Source organism: Haliotis rubra, unplaced genomic scaffold (assembly GCF_003918875.1).
Source record: "Haliotis rubra isolate DU_JTF1 unplaced genomic scaffold, ASM391887v1 Scf235, whole genome shotgun sequence".
Taxonomy (NCBI): domain Eukaryota; kingdom Metazoa; phylum Mollusca; class Gastropoda; order Lepetellida; family Haliotidae; genus Haliotis; species Haliotis rubra.
The window spans coordinates 1,100,937-1,128,672 of NW_025766392.1; the positions used below are offsets into that span (position 1 = coordinate 1,100,937).

A 27,736-nucleotide genomic window follows, 5' to 3' on the forward strand; every position below is an offset into this window, starting at 1 on the left:
ACAATGCATATGACAAAGCATATTTATTAGGGCTGTAATATCTTCATCAAACAATATGGAACAATGAAATGGCACACATACATAGCATGTAAATTTACATGGATATCAGGTAGACTACTGGCATTCAGAGATATGTACCACTCATAAGGTTTCTTTAAAATACTAAAGCAGATTAAAATATTGACTTGAATGTGGAAGCATGCTTTTAAACCAACTTTTAATAATATTCCAGCAATAGAATGAAAAGCTGACTGGCTGAGTATGGTTTTATGCCGTTTTTAGCAATATTCCAGCAATATCCCGACGGGGGACACCAAAAATGGGCTTCACAAGTTGTACCCATGTGGGGAATCGAACCCGGACCTTCGGCGTGACGAGCGAACGCTTTAACCACTGGGCCATCCCACCGCCCCTAAAATGCAAGGAACAGCACCAGTGGGTTTCACATGTGGGGAATTAAACCCAGGCCTTCAGCGAGATGGGCAGACACTGCTACTGCTAGGCTGGTGACAACTCCCATAATAACAAGTACTGCTTTATTTCTATTATTCAGGGTATACAAGGCATGGCTTGAGGTTTTTCCCATTAGCACTGTAAAATACATGAATCATGTATGAAAATATATAAAATGTTCCATACACCATATACACTCAATAATCCTTTTCTATTTTGGACAAGCTGAGAAAATTACCAACTATAGACAGAACTTGTGAACGAAGAAAAAACAGGTAACCATGGTGAATGTTGTTTTACATCACAGTGGCATGCTCTTGTCCAAATCTGGTCCGGACAAACCAGTGGTTAACAGCATGAACAAAGTTTGATGACATTCTGATTCAGACAATCATACATCGTGTTACCAAGGCAATCACCTCATACATTAACTGAAATACTGAATGTAGAATTACTTAAATTTGCAATCATAACCAACTTCCAGATTTATCCAGTGCCACAAATTATCGCCATTACAATAACTATTCCAGCAGAAATAGTAATAAAAAAGAGTTGTGTATGAATGGTACCATTCCCTACTGGCTCACACGACTGACATTAATCTCAGGAATCCGGTAATGAGTGAGGCAGCGGTCACTCAATAGCCCACCACTGAACAATTTGTCAAATGAGCTAGGTGCCATTATACACAACATATACTTTGTATTTCTGAGACTGACTCACTGAGTAAAGCGGCACCTGCTAGTCCCCCCATGACATTATACACAACATATACTTTGTATTTCTGAGACTGACTCACTGAGTAAAGCGACACCTGCTAGTCCCCCCAGGACATTATACACAAGGAGACTAAACCAATAATCATGACAATGATACCTCTGAACTAACTTCATCTCTCATACAATGGTGCATAGTCAATACTTTGAAGCTTTGGAATATGTTCCTCGATCACCTATGAATACAACAGCTCTGTAGTATAATGGTGACATGTGCCTGTATTGAGGCAGCTAATAAAATTTCACTTCTCACCTCTTCTTGCTGGTGTGGATCCTATGCTGGTTTGGAGCCTACGCTGGTTTGGCTCCTATGCTTGTTTGGAGCCTATGCTTGTTTGGAGCCTATGCTGATTCATATCAGAGCAATGTGTATAGCAAATGGTTGCAATGCTATCCAGATATTGCACAAGAAATTTAGATTAGTAAGTTAAAAACAGACTGCAAATTGGACAAATGTATTCACAGGTGATGGCGGTACGTATTGTTACAGACATGTCAAGTACCCTTATTCACAATACAGTGGCTATGAGTACATGTACACAAGCTGCAGAGTGGTTTTGATGTACAATTAGATGGACAACATGGCAGTGCTGGATACAGATGTAGAGCAGGATACCTGGAATAATTGTAATGGCAGAATGGACTCATCCACAAGTGATGGCAGAATGGACTCACCCAGAAGTGATGGCAGAATGGACTCATCCACAAGAGATGGCGGTATGGGCTCACCCACAAGAGAACTTATTCGAGACAGGAAATAAATTACAATGTCCATAACAATGGAAGTCTTGTTACATCATCTATAAGATGATATATACTTTTCAAATAATGCAAGCTGATCTATTAAAAGTACTGGAGAATTTCATATGATATAACATCTGCAGAGCTCCAATATATTCAATACTAAACCATCCATTATCATTGCATAATTCACATGTGGTTGATACTGGTTACCATGGATATTTAAATGCCCAATGGGAAATAGAGAAGCACTTGACAGTTTCCAGGGGCTAAGGTCAAACTGTCCAATCAGAATGCCCTGTGAATATCACAGGTAGTTTGCTGCCTGAACACAGATGAGGTGCCATCTTGCGTGCTCTGGGTCAGTGTTACAATCTTCTCAACTTCTTCTCACAGTTCTTTCAGTTACATGTCATCATCTGAATCATCCATCTGACACCTTCGCCGGTCAAACTGCAATAAAAGAAAACAGGCAGTTAACAGGGGTATTCTTTACAAGAGATGTTAATACCAATTTGAGGCAATAAGGAAAGTAATAGATAATTGGGGGCTAAAAACTGATACATTAAAAACATGTCAACTGGGGTTGAAGAGCTGTATTGCATAAAAAAATAAAATGGTAACAAAAGTATTCATTATATGTATTATTGACTGTAAATGTTTACATTATCACTGTAACAAGTTAATATTCTTCTAATTCATATCCATCATGCAACTCAAATAAACTGATGTAATGTACTACTGATACAATATTTTAACAAAAACTGTTGGATATAAATATCTTTAGTCCACATGCATGGCTGACTAGCTAAGAAAACCTCCGCACCTTGACTGTTGTCTTCTTCTGAGTCTGTTCACTCACTTTCTCCAGAAGACCAATCAGTTGATGCTCATCGAGCTGGAAAATAACATACGTATCACACATGGTATAGGAGTATTCATGAGAAAGTTTAGCATTAAAGGTGATTAGAACTAGATTGAGTGACAGAGACAGGCCAGGGAGAAAATAAGTATGATTTGGGGGCTTGCTGAGTTACCAGGACAACTGTCTCCATGGCAACAGAGATTCATCAACTGAGATGGGATAGGCTGAGGTGTTTTTAAGTTAGAAAAAGATCACACAGAGAGTTTCCACGCATGGATTGAAAGAAGGACAAATGCACAATGAGAGGATGTGTTTTAAAAACTTTAACACATGAACAGAAAAGGTATCATGATAAAGTGATTAAAACGAACTTGGTTGTTCTATATGTGTTTTAATATCAGTAATGGGTTCAAGACATGGATTTCTACTCCTGTTAAATTTTCAATTCAGGCTCCTCTATGTTGGTAATCCATATTTCTGAGACTGTTCATGACAGCTGAGGGGCACCTGATTTTTCATCATATCATACATAGGTAGAACTCAGTTATGATGAATATATGAATTAAGATTTTTTAATTATAAAGATAGTAAAAACCTGTTATGTATCATAACAAGATTTCAACACAGTAACTGATACTGTTATTAAGCCAGGATTAACTTTGTTACTGTCGATATGTCAATTGTTACCGCTGACATGTTATTTGTTAATCAATACTGAGTCACAGGTTACCTTTGTCTGAATCTGTCCTGTACGTGTCATCTGTACAAGGAGGTTCTCCACCATTTGTGCCTTCTCAGGTTTTGCCACGGCTATTGTGTTTACTAAAGCACAAACATAAGTGTTATGGAACAAGACTGGTAGTTGAGCAATACGCACAAAAGTCAATGAATGTCACTAAATCGAGTCAACAATGGACTATAGTCATGAATATTAATATGGCAGCTTTCTACATATTTCAGTGGTACTCACTGTCATGTGACAAAAAACCCTAACCATTGTCAACTTTACACAAGGTTTCATAGTTTTATTTTGCTTTTTGAAAAGTACCTACTTACCTGATTTTATTAAGACATTTAATCACATTTTATTAGGACTAAAGGCAAATATGTCTAAAGTGTAAAGACCCTGCACTCACATCTAGTCCTGGCAGACTGGTCCAGCACCTGACTGAGGATGGAATTCTTCATATCCTGAGCCTGTTTCTGAGCCTGCTGCTGCTCTTCTTGAGAGGGCCCACCACCAGATCCCTGGAATCCACAAGAGGCTCATTATTATCAGGTAAACATACACTTATTAGTGCGATGGTGCCCGTGGTCCTGAGGTAGAGCGTCCTCTAATTACGTCACTAACTGAATTAGTAATCTGGCAAAGTGCATTTGGGAACCGACAGGACTTGAAAAGTGTCCCCGGTAAAGTGCAACACTCCTGAATACACATGTTTCTCACATCATTTGCTAAAAGTCCAAATGAAAATCAATGATATGAGGAGCAACACACAGGTAAATTTCAGGTGACAAGTACCTTTCTATAGTGTAGTATACCTATGACGACAAAACAAGATGTACAGAACATAGTATGCATAACTGTCAGAAACATGAGAGTGCCCGTCATTCAAAGGCAGGCTAACTTTGACCACAGGAATCCCTCACGATTCTCGACTCTAATAACATAGCAACTGTTTGTAATTAGCCAAGATGACTGTTGTGTTGTTAACTGGTTTTTGAATTCGTGTTTTCGGGAGGTCGAATTGCTTTTCCAACGGAATTTTCTTTCACATTTGATTCATGGTGTGTTAACATCAGATACTAAAAAATACACAAATGTACCTACCCCATATTGTTGCTGAAGCTGGGCCATGCGGCGAGCACGGATTGATTCCAAATCGTCGTCAGCCATGATTCTAGAATAAGCGGTTCTACAAAGTTGAAAACTTGAGCTGCGGAACGATCATTTCTATATTTTGTTACTGCGGAATACCAGTTTTGGGCAATGGTCACAAAACCATTAAAATCCAAACAAAATAATAAAGTGTTTGATAAATCATCTTATATGAACCATTCAGTTTAATTCTGATGCTTATCAAGATCCAATAATACTAATAATGATATTTCGTTATTTTGGATTTTACTTTTTGATAAATCGGATCACAATCCTGCTGAGAGGTGTCGCTTCCCATAATTGTATAATAGAAAAAGTGATGTGTAGAGTTCACTCCTTTCCAATACTTCCGGTGTAAACAACAATGGCGGAGAAGGGAGCGCATGCGAACGTCATGAGGAACTTTGTTGACAATTTACAACTTGTATTGTCGCAAATAAGAGGTTGTCATATATTTGTCATTCGTGTGAATTCAATATTTGATTTTATTGAGAAATATTCGTATAGTTCCTTTGTTAATAGCTCCTACGGTGATGCATTCTTCGTTAGATTACTCTATGTTGTGCAACCGTTGCGTAGTAGATAAAAAGAGTGTATGCCCGGCGAGTAGAAGATCGTTCATTCGATCCGTTCGGAAGATTCATGACAGGAGAAAATCATCCATTTAGTTCACATGTGCATCATATTAATAAAACTGAATGGGACAATCTGTCTAACTACATTTTAACCTGTGTACTAAATCTTTGGATTACACCAATTAGTACCCTGAACAAGCAGTAGGGTGACTGTCTAAAGCCAAAGACGCACTCGTAGATGTCTTTATAGATATCGCAAACACTTCAGTTTAACCGAACTGCACTTTTTTCAGATTAATTAAGCTGCTGGGGCTCGAACGCTCTTCGCCGGATTACTGACTTCGTTAATTAGTGACGTAATTGGTGGACGCTCTACCTCAGGAGGCACCAACAGTTAAAGAGGGCTCGTTTAACGGGTCATTTGCACAGAAATAAGAAATGAAAACAGGGTCCGTGCAATGGTTTGTTTACATTTCTTGCGCTTCCAGCTCACTGTGCCACGCCTTCCCATTCATTTTTTTCCCGCCATTATTTCTTGGACTGTACTGACGAGTACCAGAAGGATTGAAATGTGTTTCAATTGGATATAATAGGATTATACTGCCCTAAGGTAAAGTCAAACCCTAAATATGAATTGGAAAGGGTCCTAACCCTAACCCTCTCCCAACCCTAACCCTAAGGATCGGAAAGGGTGCCATACCCTAACCCTATGGTTTGGAAAGGGTGCTAACCCTGAACCCTAAGGATCGAAAAGGCTCCCTAACCCTAACCTTAACCCCTAACCCAAGGATCATAAAGGGTGCCTAACCCTAAACCCTAAGGATTGTAAAGGGTGCCATACCCTAACCCTCAACCCTAACCCTAAGGATCGTAAAGGGTTGTTTGACTCTACAGATGCAAGTGAAGGGAGACGGAGCAATTACCGCGATATAGCGAGAAAGCGCTTGAGACAGTGCGGTAGCGCTTCAGCGCGATAATTGCCCAACAGCGAGCAGCGAGGTCTGCGCCCGGTAAAGTGCATTCTAGCCTTCATACCAAAAGATAAATTAGTAATACTTGATTATTGCCCGGGGATGTGCTCAATATTAAGGCCATAAGACAAGAACAGGTCCGTATTGAGTGTATGATAAGCATATTCATATCAAAAGTGACATGTCACCTGAGAGAGTTAGCACTATTAAACAGGGTAATCTTGGACTTGTACAAGTAGCAACAAACACACACTTGTGTATGTAATGGCTGTGCCTGAAAACTGACTCAGACAGACACTCAGAAATAATTGAATTTAATGTCTATGTTCCATGTTAATGTAGCAGGGCATGAAGTCCCACAGGTGACATCCTTACCATGTCAGCTTGCTGACGGGACTAACCTCTTTGGTCATGTGGACAAGGCATCCGACTTCAGATCAGAAGGTCTGTGGTTCGAATCCCAGCATAGGACTCGGAAATTTTATGGCCGCTACATTGGCTCCCAACATGGGGCTGAGCACGTTCATGTGAAATTTGAGCAAAATAAGCCTCAGTACCTCCTATGCGTCTCAGGATGTGTATTTTCGTTCACTGGGGAGTATGTAGCAGGGCATGGAGTTAACCTCTTTGGTCATGTGGACAAGGCGTCCGACTTTGGATCCGAAGGTCCATGGTTCGAATCTCAGCTTGGGACTCGGGAATTCTATGGCCACTACATTAAGAAAAGAGTTCTCTGGAATTTTTCAAATCATAAGCTAATTGCTTCTTTAGAAGTTTGGGCACAAAGGAAGGATAACAATATATGGAGGAACAAACTCTTATGACAATGGAAGTGACGTTTCAATGTAGGTTTTGACTAGTTTTGCTAAGAACATCTGTTGGTCTAGATATGATAAATGCATCTGTTGAGAACCTTGGCCATCACTACACTTGACACCACAGTAAATCTCAAGCTGCACACCATGCTCATGAGACATGACCATATACTACTCAACATTTTGACAGTGACTGGTTGTTTGGAGGTATGAATAGGATGTAGTTCAGATATACCTGGCATATGTTAATCTATTGTTTGTTATTACTTGAACTGAAGTCTAATGTGCATCAGTTCCATGTACAAATCACATCCTATTCTATGCGATTGTCTCCATACATCCACTTAGTTCTTTTTCCCATCTGGACACATACTTGACATAGAATAGACCAATCAAATGTTGGGTACTGTAAATGATATAGGAAGGACCTGTCAGATATGTAAACTTTGACTGTTGCAGAAGGAGAGTCTCAGAGGGATGAAAAGGATGAGTTTGATCGTCAGGCTTATTGGAATCATATAGGTATGGGAAGATATATACCATATTATTGATCATGTTGTGAAACCCATGCTTGTCATAAGAGGCGACTACAGGGATCAGGTGATCTGGCTCGCTGATTGGTTGACACGTGTCAATGTATCCTAACTGTGTAGATTGATGCTCTTGCTGTTGATCACTGGATTTTCTGGTCCAGACTTGATTATTTACAGACCGCTGCCATATAGTTGGAATATTGCTGAGTGGGGTGTAAAACTAAACTCACTCACTCGCTCACTCCTTAATCATGTGGTGTAACCATGGTGACTTAGTGTTGTGAGACAGTTCAGCCTAAGTATATGTTTGTTTTGATTGAAAGTGTTTGCGAAAAGGTCAGCACTAATAGTAAACACATGCAAAGGCAAAGCAAGCTGTCACCTAAAAAAAAGGAAACATGTTAAAGTTGGTAATTTAGATGCATCACACTGTTCACAGGTGCGTCAAACTTAGAAATGTCCTCAACATGTCTACCATAAACACTTCTACTAAGATCTACACTGATCTACTAAGGTCTTGAACTTTTGAGCAAGATTCGTATGATGCTGTTTGAAATTCTCTTTGAAAGACCATGCTGAATTGTACCATAAAATGTAGATCAAAGGCTGGAGATATTGGAATATTCACTTGAAGAAATAGCTCTGGTGTTGTAGGGTAGCATAGTGTTAGTTAATCAATTACTTGTTATCTCAATTATTGTTTACCTTTTAGAGCACATTTCCAATGAGATGTGGGGATGTAGTGGGTACACTCCTGGGTCCAATGAGATGTGGGTATGGTGGGGTAGCCTAGTGGTTAAAGCGTCCACTCGTCCCTGCCAAAGACCCGGGTTTTCCAATGAGATGTGCACCCTAACCTAATCAGCAGAAAAGTATTATATGGTAAATTACATTTTCAGGGACAGTATTTACAGCTATATCAAATGAAGCCACCAAACTGTCAATGGCATTCTCCAAGCCTCCAGCTCCGCCCCCTGAGGTGAGTTACCAAGGCAACAAATTCAGGTCAAGTGTACAGTCCCATTCACAAGCTGATATACTCATTACGGAAGGGTACACAATAGTAGTACAGAGCTCTAGATAAGATTTAGCTCATGTGGGTACTGTACCCACTGTAGTTTTTTTGGAGTGGTTATTATGAATGTTGAGTGGGTATTTCATTTTCCGTTACCCACTGCTTTCAAATATGTGCGTATTTCAGTCATTTTACTCACCTAAGTATATGTCATTGAGTAAGTTTACTAAGCAGGTATGTTCTGCCTTATGTCATACCTAATCAAAACCAACTTTAATATAATGGAAATGATTTCATAACAAATCACTCATCCTGTACTGACAGTACAACACTTGTTCTATCCTAACAGTACAACTTGATAGCAATCGATGTCTTTTTCATTACACAGGCGATTTTTATAAATACATTCCGTACGCATTTGTTTTAAACTTTTTGCATATCTAACATTTTAAATGCGTAATTGGTACGCAACAATTATTTTTTCAATGCGTAATTGGAAATTTTCTGTGCATATTTTACCTGGATACGCAGCTTATCTGGGCCTCTGATAGTAAATCCATCTGTTTAATTGTTACAGCACTCACAGCCTATGATTACATCCCTGGAGAGAGCCACCCTGGCTCTTGTGTCAGCCTACTACTCCTTTCCCAAGACTCAAGGTAAAACATATTTGTCAAGACATATGTATGTCATGTGAGTTGAGACACCGGTGTGTCATGTGAGTGGAGAAACAGGTGAGTCATGTGAGTTGATACACAGGTATGCCGTGTAAGTCAAGGCAGAGGTATGTCTTTTAAATGAAGACACATGTGTATCATGTAACTTGTAAGTTGAGACACAGGTATGTCATGTAAGTGAAGACTAAGGTCTATCATGTAAATTGAGGCACATGTATGTAATGTAAGTGAAGACTAAGGTGTATTATGTAAGTTGAGACACAGGTATGTCATGTAAGTTGAGATACAGGTATGTCATGTAAGTGAAGACTAAGGTGTATCATGTAAGTTGAGACACAGGTATGTCAGGTAAGTTGAGATACAGGTATGTCATGTAAGTTGAGATACAGGTATGTCATGTAAGTGAAGACTAAGGTGTATCATTTAAGTTGAGACACAGGTATGTCAGGTAAGCTGAGATACAGGTATGTCATGTAAGTTGAGACACATGTGTATCATGTAAGTCGAGACACAGGTATGTCATGTAACTGTAAGTGAAGACTCAGGAGTATCATGTAAGTTCAAACAAATGAATCTCCCGTAAGTTGAGACACAGGTATGTCATGTAAATTGAGACACAGGTATATGATGTAAGTTGAGACAGATATGCCATGTAAGTTGAGACAGGTATGTCATGTAAGTTGAGACAAAGGTATGTCATGTAAGTTAAGACAAGGGTATGTCATGTAAGTTGAGACACAGGTATGTCAAGTAAGTTGAGATACAGGTATGTCATGTAAGTGAAGACTAAGGTGTATCATTTAAGTTGAGACACATGTATGTCAGGTAAGTTGAGATACAGGTATGTCATGTAAGTTGAGACACATGTGTATCATGTAAGTCGAGACACAGGTATGTCAGGTATGTTGAGATACGGGTATGTCATGTAAGTTGAGATACAGGTATGTCATGTAACTGTAAGTGAAGACTCAGGTGTATCATGTAAGTTCAAACAAATGAATCTCCTGTAAGTTGAGACACAGGTATGTCATGTAAATTGAGACACAGGTATATGATGTAAGTTGAGACAGGTATGTCATGTAAGTTGAGACAGGTATGTCATGTAAGTTGAGACACAGGTTTGTCATGTAAGTTGAGACACATGTATGTCATGAGTTGAGACACAGGTGTGTCATGTAAGTTGAGACACAGGTATGTCATGTAAGTTGAGACACAGGTATGTCATGTAAGTTGAGACACAGGTATGTCATGTAAGTTGAGACACAGGTGTGTCATGTAAGTTGAGACACAGGTATGTCATGTAAGTTGAGACACAGGTATGTCATATGAGTTGAGACACAGGTATATCATGTAAGTTGAGACACAGGTATGTCATGTAAGTTGAGACACAGGTATATCATGTGAAGTTGAGACAGGTATGTCATGTGAGTTGAGACACAGGTGTGTCATGTAAGTTGAGACACAGGTGTGTTATGTAAGTTGAGACAGGTATGTCATGTGAGTTGAGACACAGGTATGTCATGTAAGTTGAGACACAGGTATGTCATGTAAGTTGTCATGAGTTGACACAGGTATATCATGTAAGTTGAGACACAGGTGTATCATGTAAGTTGAGACACATGTATGTCATGTAAGCTGAAGACACATGGTCACACAGGTGTATCATGTAAGTTGAGAACAGGTATGTCATGTAAGTTGAGACACAGGTGTGTCATGTAAGTTGAGACACAGGTGTGTCATGTAAGTTGAGACAGGTATGTCATGTAAGTTGAGACACAGGTGTGTTATGTAAGTTGAGACACAGGTGTGTCATGTAAGTTGAGACAACAGGTATGTCATGTAAGTTGAGACACAGGTGTATCATGTAAGTTGAGACACAGGTGTGTTATGTAAGTTGAGACATAGGTATGTCATGTTGAGACATGAATCAAGACCGAGGTAACCTATAAAGTCAAGACTCAGATGAACTTTCATTGTCGAGTTGCATGGTTAGACATTGAAGATGTATCCATATGTTAGTGTTGATGAAGCTTGGGATAGGATGATGAAGCAGAAAGTCATCCAACACTGACAGTGTCAAATATTGTTTCTGCCAGTGATACGTTTGGGCTGGACTCATATACATACTACCTGCAATAGTTTCTTTTTTGTTTACTTTGGCAACGTTAGTATTCACATGTATGAATTATTGAATGAGTAGGAGCTACAGTTTGACTGTTTCTCTGACAGGTGTGACATTACGGAAGGCTCTGAAAACAGCTGTCCTGAATATAATAGAGAGTGTGAGGACCCTGGCTCAGAACATCGCTGACTATGATCTTGGGTAGGTAAACAGGCCCTTACAATGGCTGGGTACAATATGTGAAGCACATTGTCATTATTGTGTCCCACTGTCATGAAATTGTTTGAATATTGTTAAATGTGACATAATCCCTATTTACTCTCAAACTAATGTCATGTATCTTGGACTTTCCTGTACAATGTCAAGGTTGTACGCGATGCGCAAATGTGCATCCAGTCCCCACAAATGTAGAGAATGGATGCAGAAAAAAATCCACTGCATCCTGAGGGACGCACAATATTATTCACTGTACCCACAACACATTTATGACTTTGCTAAGTGTTTGGTTGTTCCTTTCAGAGCAGTTACGTGCATCATTTCATCCCTATGATTAATGATTCATTACAGTCTCAAAAACAATTATCAAATGAACAATTCTCTACACTGTTACTTCACAGGACTCTCATATTGCCTGCAAGGATCCCTGAAACCAATAATTGGTGAGTCAAGGTAAAACCCTGCAATGTTCTATGTGTTGACAGGTCCCCAGAGCAGCTGCGAGCTACAGGCATTGTGTGGCATGGGGCAGACATTCTGTCATCTCTACCTAAAGGTGAGATGGTACTGTTACGAGAGTGTGTTTTTGTAATTTGTGATATCATTGAGTGATAGTTATTATGGGTCACAATGTTTAAAGTTTTGAGTGTGGGTTGTGGGTCACATTTCGCATCATGTATGTTCAATGGCAATAGTATTTTTTAGCGGTATGCCTTTATGATAGAGCTCCAGAGTTGCCTCCCTTGGCTTAATTTTGTTTTGACTCCCGGTCGTGGTATGTTCAACATGATTCGTGAATGTTCTCAGTGGATAAAGAATGTTCTAGACTGTGTGTGAGTATATATAAAGGCTGGTTGTTGTGTTGACACACACATGGACCAACACACGGAATTACACATGGACTGATCATATCACTGGAGTTGTGTACATCTTTCTGCCGTCACCTGCCTACCGTCGTCTGTCTGTCAACATCGTCAAGACCGACTGTCTACTGACATTGTAAACTACCTTCGATTAGAATATCTGCTCTCATTGTAAATATCAAGGCTCGTGGTGAGTTAATATCTTATATTTGTGGCCCATTACTGTAGATTTGTGACTCAATTGCATTGTACTAAATATCTGTATTGTCATTCATTGTAGCTTGCTCATTGTTTGCTCAATATATTATTGAATATTTAAGACATGTCTGTGTTATATTTTGCTGATTCAAAGGGAACTCTTAAACCTTTTGTCACAGCAATTATTGAACCATAACAGTACTAATTGTAACTTGTGGCCTTCATTCGCAGGTCATAGCAAAACAAATTCCTCATAGTATACACTATATAAAGTTGTGTTTGCTAAAATGATTGATAATCGGAAATGTCATCAATAGGAAACATAATTAATGATTATCAATATGAAATTTGTGTTACCGATAATGTTGTACATTAGTGTTTGTTCTAGAGAAAAGTTTTCATTTTCTTGCACAATATACAAATTTAGGACTTTATTCATGGTCTGCTTCTAAACTATGTCCAGGATGCTGTTTTGTTAATAATCCATGCAAAAATGAACATAGGTTGATATATGTTCTAAAAAATCAACTACACAGATTATGCAGTTTCTTCTTAAATAGTTTTGTGGATAACTACGTTTATCTTTGAATGTTGCTTGATATTTCTGACTATGTCTTTGTCTCCCACTAATAATTAATCACACTATCAATTACCATAATTAGCCTGATTTAACAGGGAAATATTACAGAAAGGGTATGACAAAGCAATCACAGAATCAAATGATGGTATTCTGACATACAGCACAGAGAACTGCTAGTTCTGCACCTCATCAATATTTTAGTATCATAAAATGAAGGTGAGCTGCAGTCCCTGATGTTTTCTTTAGTGAATCAGAGTAGACGAGATACTTTGGTTTTAAGTCCTATAGAAAACCCTGCTAAAGATTATTACAGTAATGAGTTTCTTATCTTCACAGATAACCAGAGAGCCACACTGGCCATTGTTGAAGAGACGGCCGAGTTAGTGAGGGATGCATTACATGAGCTACAGGAGGTGAGACTGGGAGACATTGTGTGGCAGGGTTGGGGGATACAGCTCACCCAGTGGAGTGAGTGAGTGAGTTAGTGAGGGATGCATTACATGCAACTACAGGAGTGAGTTGGGTTTTACGCCGCTTTTAGCAATATTCCATCAATATCACGGCAGGGGAACACCAGAAATGGGCTTCACACACTGTACCCATGTGGGGAATCAAACCTGGGCCTTTGGCCTGACGAGTGAACGCTTTAACCACTAGGCTACCCCACCGCCCCCTGAATTACAGGATGTGAGACTGGGAGACGTTGTGTGGCAGGGTCGGGGATACAGGTGAGTGAGTGGGTATAGCTTTACACTTTATCAACATTCATGCAATATGGTGGAAGTACTGCACACATAGTTCCATGTGGGGAATTGAACCCAGACCTTTGTCCTGATGAGCAGTGATTTAACCACTAGTCTGAACCACCTTGTGGAGGTGTGATGGAATCAATAGACTTGAAACTTGATCTACACATATGATTGGTTGGCCACAGTGGTGGAATACCAACCTCTGGCATCAGTCACCAAGGGAATATGGTATCACTGTCCACTGTGTAGAGTTATGTCTCTTGGGGCGGTTGGGGAGTCTAGTGGTTAAAGCGTTGGCTCGTCACGCCAAAGACCCGGGTTCGAATCCCCACATTCGAACCCCATATGTGTGAAGCCCGTATCTGGTGTCCCCTGCCGTGATGTTGCTGGAATATTGCTAAAAGCGGCGTAAAGCCAAACTCAGTCAGTCAGTTATGTCTCTTCAATGTTCAAAAATCCTGGTTTTGCCACAGTTGTGATCTTTAGTCGGTAATGTGCAAGTGGGTTTCCCTGGAGTGAAGTGAAGTGAAATCACCGCCCAGTGATAGGAAACTAAAAATATGATATGAAACTTAAAATACGAAACTAAAAATATCACTCCTGCTTTGTCTGTTACTTCTGTCACTTGAGGTTCATACATTTCATTATAAGGTTTATAGCTATACAGGTTCATATAACGATACTTTGTGTTGATCTGTAGCGCGAGATTATGGCTGGATGTATTGCATGTATATATTTGTTTCAATTTTTTTTAAAGTTTTCAACTTTAGTATCACTGTTTGTGCTTAATAACAGAGGTTTCACAAACAATAGTTATAAGAAATTATTAATAAGAAATTATAAGAAATTATTAATTGTTAATTGAGTGCTGCATAGCCCAACAATATGTCTCATTTGGGGCAATATTCCACATCCGCTCTGCATGGCATAATATAAGTCATCGACACTCACTCACTCACTCATGGGATGGGGTGTCACATGACACATGTCATCATATGCATCAATGCTCATGCTGTTGGTTACTGGATTGTCTCGTCCAATTTTATTATTCACAGGATTCACAGGATGCCACTTTATAGCTGGAATATAGCGGAGTGCAGCTTTAAACAACAAACAAAACTCACTCACTCACCCACTTACGCGCATAGATTGAACTTATTGGAAAAGGAAGGGAGCGTTGATGTTATTTTTTTCAATGCCTTCTGTATTCTTTCTACCTTTTGTAATCATCATGCAGATAATCCATGGAGCTAAATGCAGTGTAATGCATATTGATCTTATGAGAATGGCCGCTTTATTTAACTGCTGCTGAACAGTCAACATGGTTGATATGTACCCTAGTCACTTCTGCCAACTATATGACCCCCTACTCTGTATTCTTCCTTCTGTAGGCTCTGGAGAGTGAAGGCCAGGCAGATGACCTTGACGAACTGCTGATTGCTGATGGGTTTGTGATGTCTAACGAAGATACATGGACGGACTCTGACAAGGAGGTCCTGGCTGCTAGCATGGGTCTCATCAAGACTGTCAAATCGCTGCTGAAGAAGTCCAAGGAATCGGTGAAGCAGAATGCTGTATGTGACACAGAGGCGAACATCGCTCAGCTGGACGACCTGGTGGACCACCTAGGCAACCTGAGTCCTGCTGTTGACAACCTCGCCGCCAGCCTCTACCCTCCCATGGTCTACCCCACCATCATGAAGCATGTAAGCAAATTTTCTTTTAATGGGGAATATTCTCCATAGGGATTCTGGGTTAAATTAGCTTGAGGAACCTATGTTGGTCGGAAGAGTTTGACTCCTGTGAGTTTCTAGGACTTCAGTCCTGCCCCACAACGAAGCACATGTGATACATGTAGTCTCACCTTAGGCAAGTAAGTTTGTTCAAAATTGCTTCAGTTCACTCAGCAGAAAATGGGTACCTGGTGGGACAAGTCATGCGATTATTAACCTTCTAGCACCTCACAGGCAGCTTGGGTTATCCGGGGTTATAATAATCAGATTGTACGCTTTGAGCATCCTTATGGTTTAAATAGTGCCATAGAAATCCACTATTATTATGATTATGATTATTATTAAATGGATCGGACGGTCAGGATCGGTTACTTGGTGGATTAAGTGTCATTGTGCCCCCAAAATGTTGATTGTTGTTCACCACATCAATCACTTGATTGTGTGATTCAGATGTGAATATCTACAAGCCTCTGCAATATAGCTGGATTAAGAGAAGTGTTATTACACACAAACAAAACATTTACAGAAATCTGAAACCTTACATAACAGAATCATTGAGAACAGAGATGCAAAGTCAGCAAAATTAATATTTAAAAATTGCATAAGTTTGTTTACACGAAGTTGACCCCACGTCTCCTGTTTTCAACAAACTCCTCACACTGCATGTTGCAGACGGAAGACCTATCAGCGTGTATAGAGAAGTACCTGCAGTTCCTCAAGTAAGTACTTTACACAGACACTACACAAATCAAGCTTTCATTATTCGAACTTAATATATACTTCAAGTCTTAAAGTTTTTCATGAAATATGTTTTTTCATCAACATTATCGCCATAAGAAGAAGGGGTGCTGATGCGCCACAATTTGCTGTGCAGGGGTAAAGTGTGTGAGAAACCTCTGAAAACGCGTTCAAATCTCAGTTTGACTTGATTATGTTTCTAGGTTTGTTAACATCTACCACTTGCATCACTCTGGGCCTGACATGTCATGATATGATTAAAATAATGTTAACAGTGGCCTTAAACTCTACTTCCTCACTCACTCTACAGAGTGCCTGAGATTACAGCTCTCTTTCGACCTGTGAAGATCCGGGTTAGAATTGGTCTTCAGCAACCCATGCTTGCTGTAAGTAGCGACTAACAGGGTTGGGTGGTCAAGCTCACTGACTTGGTTTACACATGGCATCATATCCCAATTGCTTAGGGGCGGTGGGGTAGCCTAATGGTTAAAGCGTTCGCTCGTCACGCCAAAGACCCGGGTTCGATTCCCCACATGGGCATAATGTGTGAAGCCCATTTCTGGTGTCCCCCCGCCGTGATATTGCTGGAATATTGCTAAAAGCAGCGTAAAATCAAAACACACCCAATTGCTTAGATCGATGCTTATGCTGTTGATCACTGGATTTTCTGGTCCAGACTTGATTATTTCCAGTCCGTGCCATATAGCTGGAATATTGCTGAGTGTGGCATGAAACAACAAACACACAAACCACAGCTGTCTTTCTGCTGCAGGCACTCTCACATGACAGGGGAGGGAGACCAACAATGGCTGGAGTTCCTTCTCAAGGCCAGACAACACAACCGGGATAAAGTCTACAGCCTTGTTCACAAGAGTTAGTTACCATGCCAACTAGAGCCTATTGATATTCACCAATCTGCTGCAGTATTGTCTGCCTGTGTCAGTTGTGTGTCCAACACTGTGGCGTTATTTTACCAAATGTATGACTGAGAGAGTGTTTGGTAACCCTCATACGATACCATGATGTTTTCCCCTGTGTGTGTAATATTGTGGCATTTTCCCCAATGTGTGTAATATTGTGGCGTTTTCCCCAGTGTGTGTGCCTGTGAGAGAGAGCTGAATGATGCTTACTGATTATCATGGAGTTGTATCCTCAGTATGTGATAAAGTTTCAGAGACCCCCACTCAGTACAATAGCATTGTAATCCCAGTGTGTGTAAGAGAGTGTTCAGTGACCTTCCCACAATACCAAGGTGTTTTCCCCAGAGTGTGTAAGAGTGTTCAGAGACCCCCACTCATTACAATAGCATTGTAATCCCAGTGTGTGTAAGAGAGTGTTCAGAGACCCCCACTCATTACAATAGCATTGTAATCCCAGTGTGTGTAAGAGAGTGTTCCGAGACCTTCCCACAATACCATAGTGTTTTCCCCAGTGTGTGTAAGAGAGTGTTCAGTGACCTTCCCACAATACCATAGTGTTTTCCCCAGTGTATGTAAGAGAGTGTTCAGAGACCTTCCCACAATACCACAGAGTGTTTTACCCAGTGTATGTAAGAGTGTGTTCAGTGACCTTCCCACAATACCATAGTGTTTTCCCCAGTGTATGTAAGAGTGTGTTCAGTGACCTTCCCACAATACCATAGTGTTTTACCCAGTGTATGTAAGAGTGTGTTCAGTGACCTTCCCACAATACCATAGTGTTTTCCCCAGTGTATGTAAGAGTGTGTTCAGTGACCTTCCCACAATACCATAGTGTTTTCCCCAGTGTGTGTAAGAGAGTGTTCCGAGACCTTCCCACAATACCATAGTGTTTTCCCCAGTGTGTGTAAGAGTGTTCAGAGACCCCCACTCATTACAATAGCATTGTAATCCCAGTGTGTGTAAGAGAGTGTTCAGAGACCCCCACTCATTACAATAGCATTGTAATCCCAGTGTGTGTAAGAGAGTGTTCCGAGACCTTCCCACAATACCATAGTGTTTTCCCCAGTGTGTGTAAGAGAGTGTTCAGTGACCTTCCCACAATACCATAGTGTTTTCCCCAGTGTATGTAAGAGAGTGTTCAGAGACCTTCCCACAATACCATAGTGTTTTACCCAGTGTATGTAAGAGTGTGTTCAGTGACCTTCCCACAATACCATAGTGTTTTCCCCAGTGTATGTAAGAGTGTGTTCAGTGACCTTCCCACAATACCATAGTGTTTTACCCAGTGTATGTAAGAGTGTGTTCAGTGACCTTCCCACAATACCATAGTGTTTTCCCAGTGTATGTAAGAGTGTGTTCAGTGACCTTCCCACAATACCATAGTGTTTTCCCCAGTGTGTGTAAGAGAGTGTTCCGAGACCTTCCCACAATACCATAGTGTTTTCCCCAGTGTGTGTAAGAGTGTTCAGAGACCCCCACTCATTACAATAGCATTGTAATCCCAGTGTGTGTAAGAGAGTGTTCAGAGACCCCCACTCATTACAATAGCATTGTAATCCCAGTGTGTGTAAGAGAGTGTTCCGAGACCTTCCCACAATACCATAGTGTTTTCCCCAGTGTGTGTAAGAGAGTGTTCAGTGACCTTCCCACAATACCATAGTGTTTTCCCCAGTGTATGTAAGAGAGTGTTCAGAGACCTTCCCACAATACCATAGTGTTTTACCCAGTGTATGTAAGAGTGTGTTCAGTGACCTTCCCACAATACCATAGTGTTTTCCCCAGTGTATGTAAGAGTGTGTTCAGTGACCTTCCCACAATACCATAGTGTTTTACCCAGTGTATGTAAGAGTGTGTTCAGTGACCTTCCCACAATACCATAGTGTTTTCCCCAGTGTATGTAAGAGTGTGTTCAGTGACCTTCCCACAATACCATAGTGTTTTCCCCAGTGTGTGTAAGAGAGTGTTCAGTGACCTTCCCACAATACCATAGTGTTTTCCCCAGTGTATGTAAGAGTGTTCAGTGACCTTCCCACAATACCATAGTGTTTTCCCCAGTGTATACGCTTGTGAGAGAGTGTTGAATGATGATATTATTATCAAAGTGTTGTACGAGATAAGAGAGTGTTCAGAGAGAGAGTGTTCAGAGAGAGAGTGTGTGTTGCGTGTTGCGACTCAGTATAACTCCATGGTATCCCCAGCACATCAGTGTGAGAGAGTGACTCACACATTAGCATGGCAGGGTGTTCCAGTGCTTGAGAGAGTGTTGAGTAATACTTCACTTACCATACCGTATATACTGTAGTTCCCACAGTTCACTGACCAGGAAGGCTTGTTAACAAAACATTTGGCAAACCTGACATTGACATTGAATGATGTCTTAACTGTCATGGTGGTTCTTTGAAGCAAACACATACTGACAAGAATTTTCAGCTAGACTCTCAGGACAGCTCCACAGAAATGTTCACTGGCATGTTGCAAGTCAACAGGCCACTCTGTCAAACACTGGTATCAAGGTGTGGTCTTCTAAATGGGTGAGGGAGTTGAAAGACCCATATGTTACCATGGCATTATATTCCCAGTGTGTGAGAGAAAGCAGAGTGAACCATTCGTTACCATGGTTAGGCAGAACAGTTTTATATCAAGCTAACTAAAATGACCTGTTTGGGGTCTCTCTTTTTCAAAAGTCACGATATGGCTGAAATATTGCCGATGTGACTTTAAATCTTAACTCACTCACTCACTCACTCTTTTTCAAAACAAATGTGCTATGTGGGTGAAACAAAAGTATATGCCATTACACAATGAAGAAAGCAACAGAGAATCAAGACTATGTTTTAACCTAAAAATATTTCTTGACCCTGTTTGTCAATCATTGTGAAATTTTAAAAAAGGAAATACCTTTTCTTGTTAGGTAGGTTATGAAGTCTTACTGTTAGCATGGTTAGTAAATGGAAACACAAGTCTATAAATTGTGATGTTCCACTGAGCTTTGAAAGGACAGTGTTGTTATGTTATCAAGCAGCTTATTGTGTTGACGTGAGCCTGCATTGTGTCCTTCACCTTCAGCCTTTGATAATACTGTGTAGACAGCTTACTTTATGCACCTATTGGTTGTATATGTATCTGGTAACATGAGCCATCAAAGTTACAAAAGATAGGAAGGACAGTCACTAAGCAATAGTGATTACCAGCAGGAGCACAAACAGAACCTAAGACCATCAGTGTCAAAACTCACCTGACTTTTCAAGGCATTCACAAGTGGACGGACAATGAAGAGATGAAACTTGTTATGGATAAAGATATTATTTTCATTATTTGTAACCATGTTTCACTTAAAGATGAAGGGATGCCACTTAAACCTAAAACATGGTTATAAATAATTAAAAGAAATTATCCCTAAAAATGTTTCCTGTCATCATCTGTTGTGGATTTGAGCCTGGTCTTCCTCTGTCACGAATGGAGACAAGCAGAAAAAGCATAACCATTTTAGTTTCACATTATTTATTTTCATAGTTTTACGTATGTACATATGTGTACATACTTTTATGCATACAAGTGTATTTATAGTCATTACAATGATATCTTGTGTACAGGCTTGTTACCATGGTTACAGTGTATATCTTGTTGGTGGCAAAATAAATTAAGTTCATACAAATTTCAGAATTGTGTTATAACGCTGGAAAAATCTCAGAATATATTCGATGGCATCTTCTGTTCTGATGTTGAATAGTTTCTTTCAGATGATAAAATATTTATAAAATTTACAATTTGTGCAAAATACATCACAAAGTATATCCATGATATTTTCAAATTCATCCACAGAGATCTTGGCACTATTTCTTTTAAAATAAAGTTAAACAATGCCTGGACAATGTGTAGGAAGTGGCCGACATTCACATATGAAGATTCTGAAACATCACAACCAACAATTTCAACCTGGCCTTGCTTTCATGAATAATTATCAGCAAAGTAACACAGGGTATCACACACAAATGCACTCTGTTAGAACCATACATACTGTGTTCTATGCACTGTGTCAATGAGGTGTGGTGAAATTGGGTTTAACGTCGTACTTGAGAATATTTCACTCATATGACAACGTGCATGCGTGTGTATGTGTATGTGCGTCTGCTTGTACTAGCCCAGACTTAAGCTGGTTTTATAGTGCTAGCTCACTGAGATACCATGCCGCAGTGAAGCATGAATACCACTCAGACACAGTCCTTGTTGTACCCATTAACCCATTAATGCCGAAAGCAACAGGCAGGGACCAACAAGTAACATATTTTAACGTCTTTTGGTATGATGCGGTCGGGGATCGAACCCGCGACCTTCCGCTCTCCGGGCGGACTCTCTTACCACTACACCACGGAGGCGGTTCACTGTGTCAATGAATCACTCCGACATATTCCAGCCATATGATAGTGCCCTGTAAAGAATCAAGTGAGGAAAGCCACATCAGCAGTATTGCAGCTATTTGTGGTGTAAAGAATCGAGTGTGGACTGGACAATCCATTAATTCATAATGCAGCAATGATCAATGCTGTAAAGGAACAATGGCACGTCATCAACCAAGTAAATCAACCACTTGTTTCATTAGGGTGCTTTTTAAATTGTTGGCAACAAATTCTAACCCAGAATACCCAAAAGAATACACACATCGGAAACCCTTATATGACACAATAACCCTTATATTACAAATAAACTAATCCAAATTCATCTATAGAAGATTCTTCAGCACCTGTGAATACACCTGTGTAATTTTGACCAAATATTTTTAATGCAACTGTGATGAACAATATGAAGGGGAAATCACAGAGAAGTGACTCTTGGAATGATTTTCTTCCTGAGCAGTCATCCATTTCAACAACAACCTTATGAAGACACAGAACTTTTGACAAAATACCAGGAGCATTGGGTAAAGCTGAGTGTTCGCTTATCACGTCATAGTAGACATGGGTTGATGAGAGTGAAATGGCTTGGAAACTCTTTGAGCACTATCCCACCTCATTTAACGGGACACCAAGAATCTTCTTCACACTATATAGGGAGAATAGAACCCAATTAATAAGGCTTTGTTCTCAGCCTTCCCAACTGACCCCGGAAAGACATATTCTATATTTTTTAATCAATACAGTTTAACCGGGTTATGTTTGTCCAGGAGAAAATATGGCATTATAGCCAGGGTGGCATTATAACCAGGTAAGAGAATTAAAGGCGCTATGCCATCAACATGGTGACTGAGCTGATGTCTCCTTTAATAAGCCTTGAATGACTGGATAATCCCAGCGTGTAGGAGGTGACTTCTTGTTGTAGTTTGGCAGGAAGTGTATTGTCACACGTGTTATCCCATCTAGGATTACATGACTACTTAAAGCATTGATGAGTTTGGTCAATTAATTTGAGTCATGTAAATTATCCAATTAAGGTATTATACTACATGCAGCTGGTGTAATTGGCACTATAACCAGGGGAAAATTACTTTTGTTCCCAAAACCATTGGCAAATGGCATTATATCCAGTTTGGCATTATAACCAGGGAAATCTGTTCTGGCAAAAAACATGGCATTATATCCAGGGTGGCATTGTACATATTTTATTGTCAAAAGACGTCAGCCCATAAGAATTCAGAAACTTGGTCTCTCCACTGTTACGCATTTAAAACATTTTTATATTGTTAATAAAATACAGCAACAGTACAAATTTGATTGATGCAGAATGACACAGTCATACCATATCAATAGTTTCTTTAAACAGAAGACCAACACATAACTGGTACAGTGTCACACAAACTAAACATATACTGAGGGAAAAAAATAAGGTATCACATGAAAGCACAAGTGTTCCCTTATTTTTTTCAGGTTTCTTCACAAGCTTCGTATCGCAAAGCTTGTGAAGAAACCTGGAAAAATAAAAAAAGGAACAGTTGACCTTTCATGTGATCCCTTATTTCTTTTTCATAGAGATCGTCCTTGGGGTACATATATGCATTTTCTGCAGCTGAAAATGTCATGTGACAGTTGTATCAATGTTTTAATAAAAATATTGTACAACAAATAAAATCTTTTTTATCTATTATACGGCCCCCACCACGTGGAGTTACCTCCCTGCTACGCATGCACAGCCAACCAGGTAAGCACCTAGGCCCGTATCATCATTCCTTCTGCTGTCACTCAAGCGATCACATGTGTTCCGAGTTACTAAGCTGATTTACTTCTCTTGTGAAGAATGTCTGAGACTTCAACAACTGTATGGTCTTTATTTGTTCTTGAAAAAGAAAAAGAACAGTTTTATTGACTCTGCAGTCTGTTATTTCTCATTTATGTGACTTTGTATTGAATTTTTACGCTAGCTTTCCCGTGGTTTACGCACGTGTTGCTATTCCATGGCGGGAAGTTTAGCGTGCCACGTGGTTGACAAATTGCGTTACTATCAAAGTATTTCATGTCGCGTGGTCGCATTCACGTAATTTTCAATGTTTTGTACGTGTATATTTATGGTGCTGTGTTCCGCCGTTAGCTACGTGCTTGCGTGTTTGCTTTCAGGAGTTTACTGGGTGTACTGCCTGCGGGCAGAATATCCCGAGAGCTGATAGGCATGACAAATGCGTGTGCTGTTTAGAGAAAGCGGGGCATAACCCTGAAATCTGCAATCTCTGTCTGGCCTTTTCCCCCCGGGCCCAGAAGAGACGGGCGGCTGATTTCCTTTTTTATAAGGAATTGCGAGAGGCGGGAGGGGAACTGACCCAGGAGGTCCCCCTGTCCAAAGCCAAAAAGGCTAAACAAGCTAAACCTAAGTCTTCGCATTAGTCGGATTCCCAATCTCAATCCCAATCTAGTGGTTTTGATATGTCAATAATCACTCAATTGTTTCAGCAGCACATGGACTCCGTGAAGTCCCTTGTTCATGAGTCCATTGGAGGTCCCCGCCAGGAGTTCCTCGCCCACTCTGAACAGGGGACCGAGGGTCCGGGGCTGGGATCGCCGAGCCCGGCTCGATCCCTTAGCCTGGAGGCGACTGTTGATCCTTCGGCCTTTGGCTCCGGGTCCAGATGCCTTGGCTACCGCGAAGGGGGAGGGGGAGGGTTCGCTCCCAGTCCCCCTCTCGGTGCTGGCGCATGGTCTGTTGAGGATTCCTGGGGTTCTGGTCCCTGTGCCACTCCGCCCCATGAGAGCAGAGGAGCCGGTTCTGCCCGGTCTTCCTCCCGTGTCCCGGGACCGGGGTTCGAGTGTTGTGTCTGTTGCCGGAGCAGGGAGATCCTTCGGCTCTTCGCTTCCCGCGGCGTGTGTTGCTCGGCCTCCCACCGGGTCGGGGTTCGGCTCCTCTTAACGAGGAGACCCGAATTCTGACTTGGGTTAGGGTGCCGACATCTATGGATGTTGGGGAGGTCGAGGATTTCGGAGGGTACTTTCCGTTTCTCGTCGGCTCTCCGGGAGGTTAGGCAACATGTTGACGAGTATATACCCCAAGCCGCGGTGCCAACATAACGCTCGGACTCAACTGAGTTCTGCCTGCCGGGCGAGGCGTTTGGCCCTAGGCAACCCTCGCAGACACAGCTCCGTATCTTGCCTTCCCTGGTGCAGGACGTGATGGATCCCCTCCTGGTTGGGTCACGCCTCCGGTTCGATTTACCCGAACTCATTAAGAGGTACCAGCTGGGGGATGATTCTCTGTTCTTTGTGCCGGTGGTTGACAAGTGCGTGTTCACTTCGGTCGCCCTCGGGAGAGGCTCGGCTTCCTCAGGTGCAGGCCCGGCTGCTAAGCAAGGGTGGTTAGTTCCACCGTTTGCCTTAGCGGGCACCCCCCTGCAGCAGGCATACCGGACTTACGAGGAAGTCTACCGGAATGCCATGCAGCAGGTGCTGGTGGTGGTCCATGAGGCCTACCTTTCCTCTATCCAAAGGTCGGCTCTGGAGGAGGAAGGGAGCACTCGGGACGTTTCCCCGAATGTTGTTCTTTGCGGTCTGCTGCGTCTACGGTGATGTGCGCAATCATGGGGATGCGCAAGCTATGGCTGTCTACATCCTGTTATTCGGCAGCAACACAGCAGACCTTGCTGACCCTTCCGTAAGGGCTGGGAGAGACGTTGTTTCCGGGGGCACAGCCGGTCATTCGGGAGGCTGCTGCAGCAGCTACCTCCTTCAAGGACTCTAAGGCCTTGCTGGAGCAACCTCGGGTTTCTCTCTCCCTCCGGGGCGCAGCCTACGCCAGAGTCTGCCGGCTGGCTTCGGCCGCTGGGCAGGGGTAGGAGGAGGAGCCGTCCCGCCAAAGGTAAGGGCAAGTAGCAGTCCTCTTCGTCTGGCTCCCAGCAGCCTTTTCGCGGTCGCATGTATCTACATGTGCCAATTCATCCATCGTTCAAGCAGTACCTCCGGTTCTCTTACGACGGGATGTATTACCAATTCACGCTGCTCCCCTTCGGCATATCCACTGCCCCCAGGGTGTTCACCAAGCTCATGTTAGTGCCGGCTACCCTCGCAAGGTCGCAAGGAAGGCGTTGTTACCCTTACCTAGACAACTGGTAGCTCAGCGCTCTAACTCAGCCAGCGAGCCTAGATTCTAACCACACAGTGATAGACAATCTAGTTCAACTGGGGTGGATCATCAACCTCAAGAAATCCGACCTGGGTACCCACCCAGGACTTGGTTTTTCGGTGAGGTTTACAACTCACAAGGGTCTTGTCTTTTTGTAAGCCCGACCCGGGTCACCAGAGTCTACGGAGATGGTGTCTTCGTTCCTCTCCCAGCCCAGGCACCAGCGCAGACTTGGCTCCGTCTACTGGGTCATATGGCTGCAACTATCTCTGCAATAGCGTGCAATAGCTACACACTAACCTGTATTGTCATCGCCGATCGCTTCTGATCAGTCTGTCTTTTCTTGGTTTTAGCATCTTTCTTGCCTTTTTTCACATCTTGTTTACCTGTGAGATGGATACAAATTAGAAACAAAATATGTCTGCCTCTTCATGTTATATGAGCTACTTGTACTGTCCACTTGAATTTTGGTGCAACTAAGAGATTAACAAAATAACTGAATAAATAAATAGGAGGAAGTGGAAGCTAAATCACTAAGTGCTCGAGATACATTTTGAATATTTACAAGTATTTACCCACTCATAATCATTCTTATTCAGTAGTTATTTTGGGAATTCAATACATTTTATGCCCTTGGTCTTCACTGAATTTGTTCAATGCCCTGCTTGACATGCAATAAACATATTTTGATGATGTACTACCTATCTGTTTTCTGTAGTGATCCACTGGAGGCAGGTGTGCACTTGTACCACTTGTACTGCTTGCGTCCTTCCTCCCCATCTCGTGTATCTGGCAGAACTCTCACTCCTTAACGTAACTTCAGGTCATCAATCTTATCCCATTCTCGATCAACTCTGCAAAACATGACAGGAGAAATTCATCCAGTTAGTTCACTTGTGCATCATATTAATAAAACAGAAAGGGACAATCTGTCCAACTACATTTTAAACTGAAGTGGAACACCGTTATCAAGCAAATGATGATGAGTGTTCCACTTCATCATAACAGCTTCTAAATGCCACTTAAGGAAGATACATTTTAACCTGTGTACTAAATCTTCGGTGCTCACTTATTTTAACAAAAGGAATACAAGTTTACACAATCTTTTAAACTGAATGAAAATTTCCACTCTGCGATAATTGTACACGTAGCATAAATGATTCAACACTCTTTTGTTACTGTTATTTTGTTTTGGGATTGGGGTAGGAAACAGTAATATACCAATTAGTACCCTGAACAAGCAGTAGGGTGACTGTCTAAAGCCAAAGACGTACTAATAGATGTCTTTACTGAAGCTAATATCGCAAACAATTCAGTTTAAGTGAATACAATCTAGGACTGCAAAATATACATGACAATCGTCAAAACCCATTGTCAAGTCGTAGATCTGCACTTGCATGTTGCAATGTTGTTCTCAAAATAATTCTTTGTTTGAATCGAGACGTGGGAGTACCTACTCCTTGCCGTGTTGTCAATCCACTCGTTGTACTGACTGTGTTCTGTCTATACGGGCATTCAATATCGCAAGCGCACTTAAAAGTAAGAACCAGTCAATCGTCGCCAGAAGCAGAGCGGTCTATTCTCTCTGACGCAAGGTAGTACGATATATCTTTTTCACTGTTGCACCTTGAATGAAAAAGATAACAAGTGTAAATTATTGTCAGTTCAATTCATAAAATTTTCCAGTTAATAGTTTTTGTAAGACATGGCAAGTAACAGTGGATCTAGCCTGTTATAGTAACTGTCAACGAATATGCACCCCTAAAACATAATAAACTCTTC

General features: G+C 41.2%; 2 protein-coding genes and 3 long non-coding RNA genes across 7 annotated transcripts; 2 read left to right on the forward strand and 3 right to left on the reverse strand.

Moving 5' to 3' along the window:
• Positions 1-8: 8 nt before the first annotated feature.
• LOC124278337 (programmed cell death protein 5-like) lies at positions 9-4,788 on the reverse strand. 2 transcript variants are annotated; one of them, XR_006899062.1, is made up of 6 exons: positions 4,667-4,788; positions 3,972-4,083; positions 3,566-3,657; positions 2,797-2,868; positions 1,268-2,423; positions 9-1,191 (listed from the first exon to the last, which is right to left on the reverse strand). XR_006899062.1 is itself a non-coding variant. In XM_046714063.1 (5 exons), the coding sequence occupies exons 1-5, from the start codon at positions 4,730-4,732 to the stop codon at positions 2,376-2,378; spliced, it is 390 nt and encodes a 129-aa protein (XP_046570019.1). In that variant the 5' UTR covers positions 4,733-4,788; the 3' UTR covers positions 9-2,375. The 2 variants fall into 2 exon arrangements, 1 of the variants encoding a protein (XP_046570019.1); XM_046714063.1 differs by having other exon boundaries at positions 9-2,423.
• On the forward strand, positions 2,588-20,149 carry LOC124278341. The gene is made up of 3 exons (XR_006899065.1): positions 2,588-2,598; positions 17,696-17,699; positions 19,626-20,149. It is a non-coding gene; the product is annotated as an uncharacterized LOC124278341 (long non-coding RNA).
• On the forward strand, positions 5,045-17,991 carry LOC124278335 (cyclin-D1-binding protein 1 homolog). 2 transcript variants are annotated; one of them, XM_046714060.1, is made up of 11 exons: positions 5,045-5,157; positions 7,535-7,597; positions 8,508-8,587; positions 9,201-9,282; positions 11,530-11,623; positions 12,124-12,194; positions 13,616-13,692; positions 15,420-15,734; positions 16,434-16,480; positions 16,810-16,885; positions 17,272-17,991. In XM_046714060.1, exons 1-11 carry the CDS (start codon positions 5,079-5,081, stop codon positions 17,347-17,349), a joined length of 1,062 nt encoding a protein of 353 aa, XP_046570016.1. In that variant the 5' UTR covers positions 5,045-5,078; the 3' UTR covers positions 17,350-17,991. The 2 variants fall into 2 exon arrangements, with proteins under 2 accessions (XP_046570016.1, XP_046570017.1); XM_046714061.1 differs by lacking the exon at positions 16,810-16,885 and having other exon boundaries at positions 17,272-17,987.
• LOC124278338 lies at positions 12,575-27,519 on the reverse strand. Its single transcript, XR_006899063.1, has 4 exons — positions 27,412-27,519; positions 26,656-26,808; positions 26,247-26,340; positions 12,575-12,586 (listed from the first exon to the last, which is right to left on the reverse strand). It is a non-coding gene; the product is annotated as an uncharacterized LOC124278338 (long non-coding RNA).
• On the reverse strand, positions 17,653-18,950 carry LOC124278340. The gene is made up of 4 exons (XR_006899064.1): positions 18,893-18,950; positions 18,342-18,455; positions 17,788-17,901; positions 17,653-17,734 (listed from the first exon to the last, which is right to left on the reverse strand). It is a non-coding gene; the product is annotated as an uncharacterized LOC124278340 (long non-coding RNA).
• Positions 27,520-27,736: the final 217 nt, after the last annotated feature.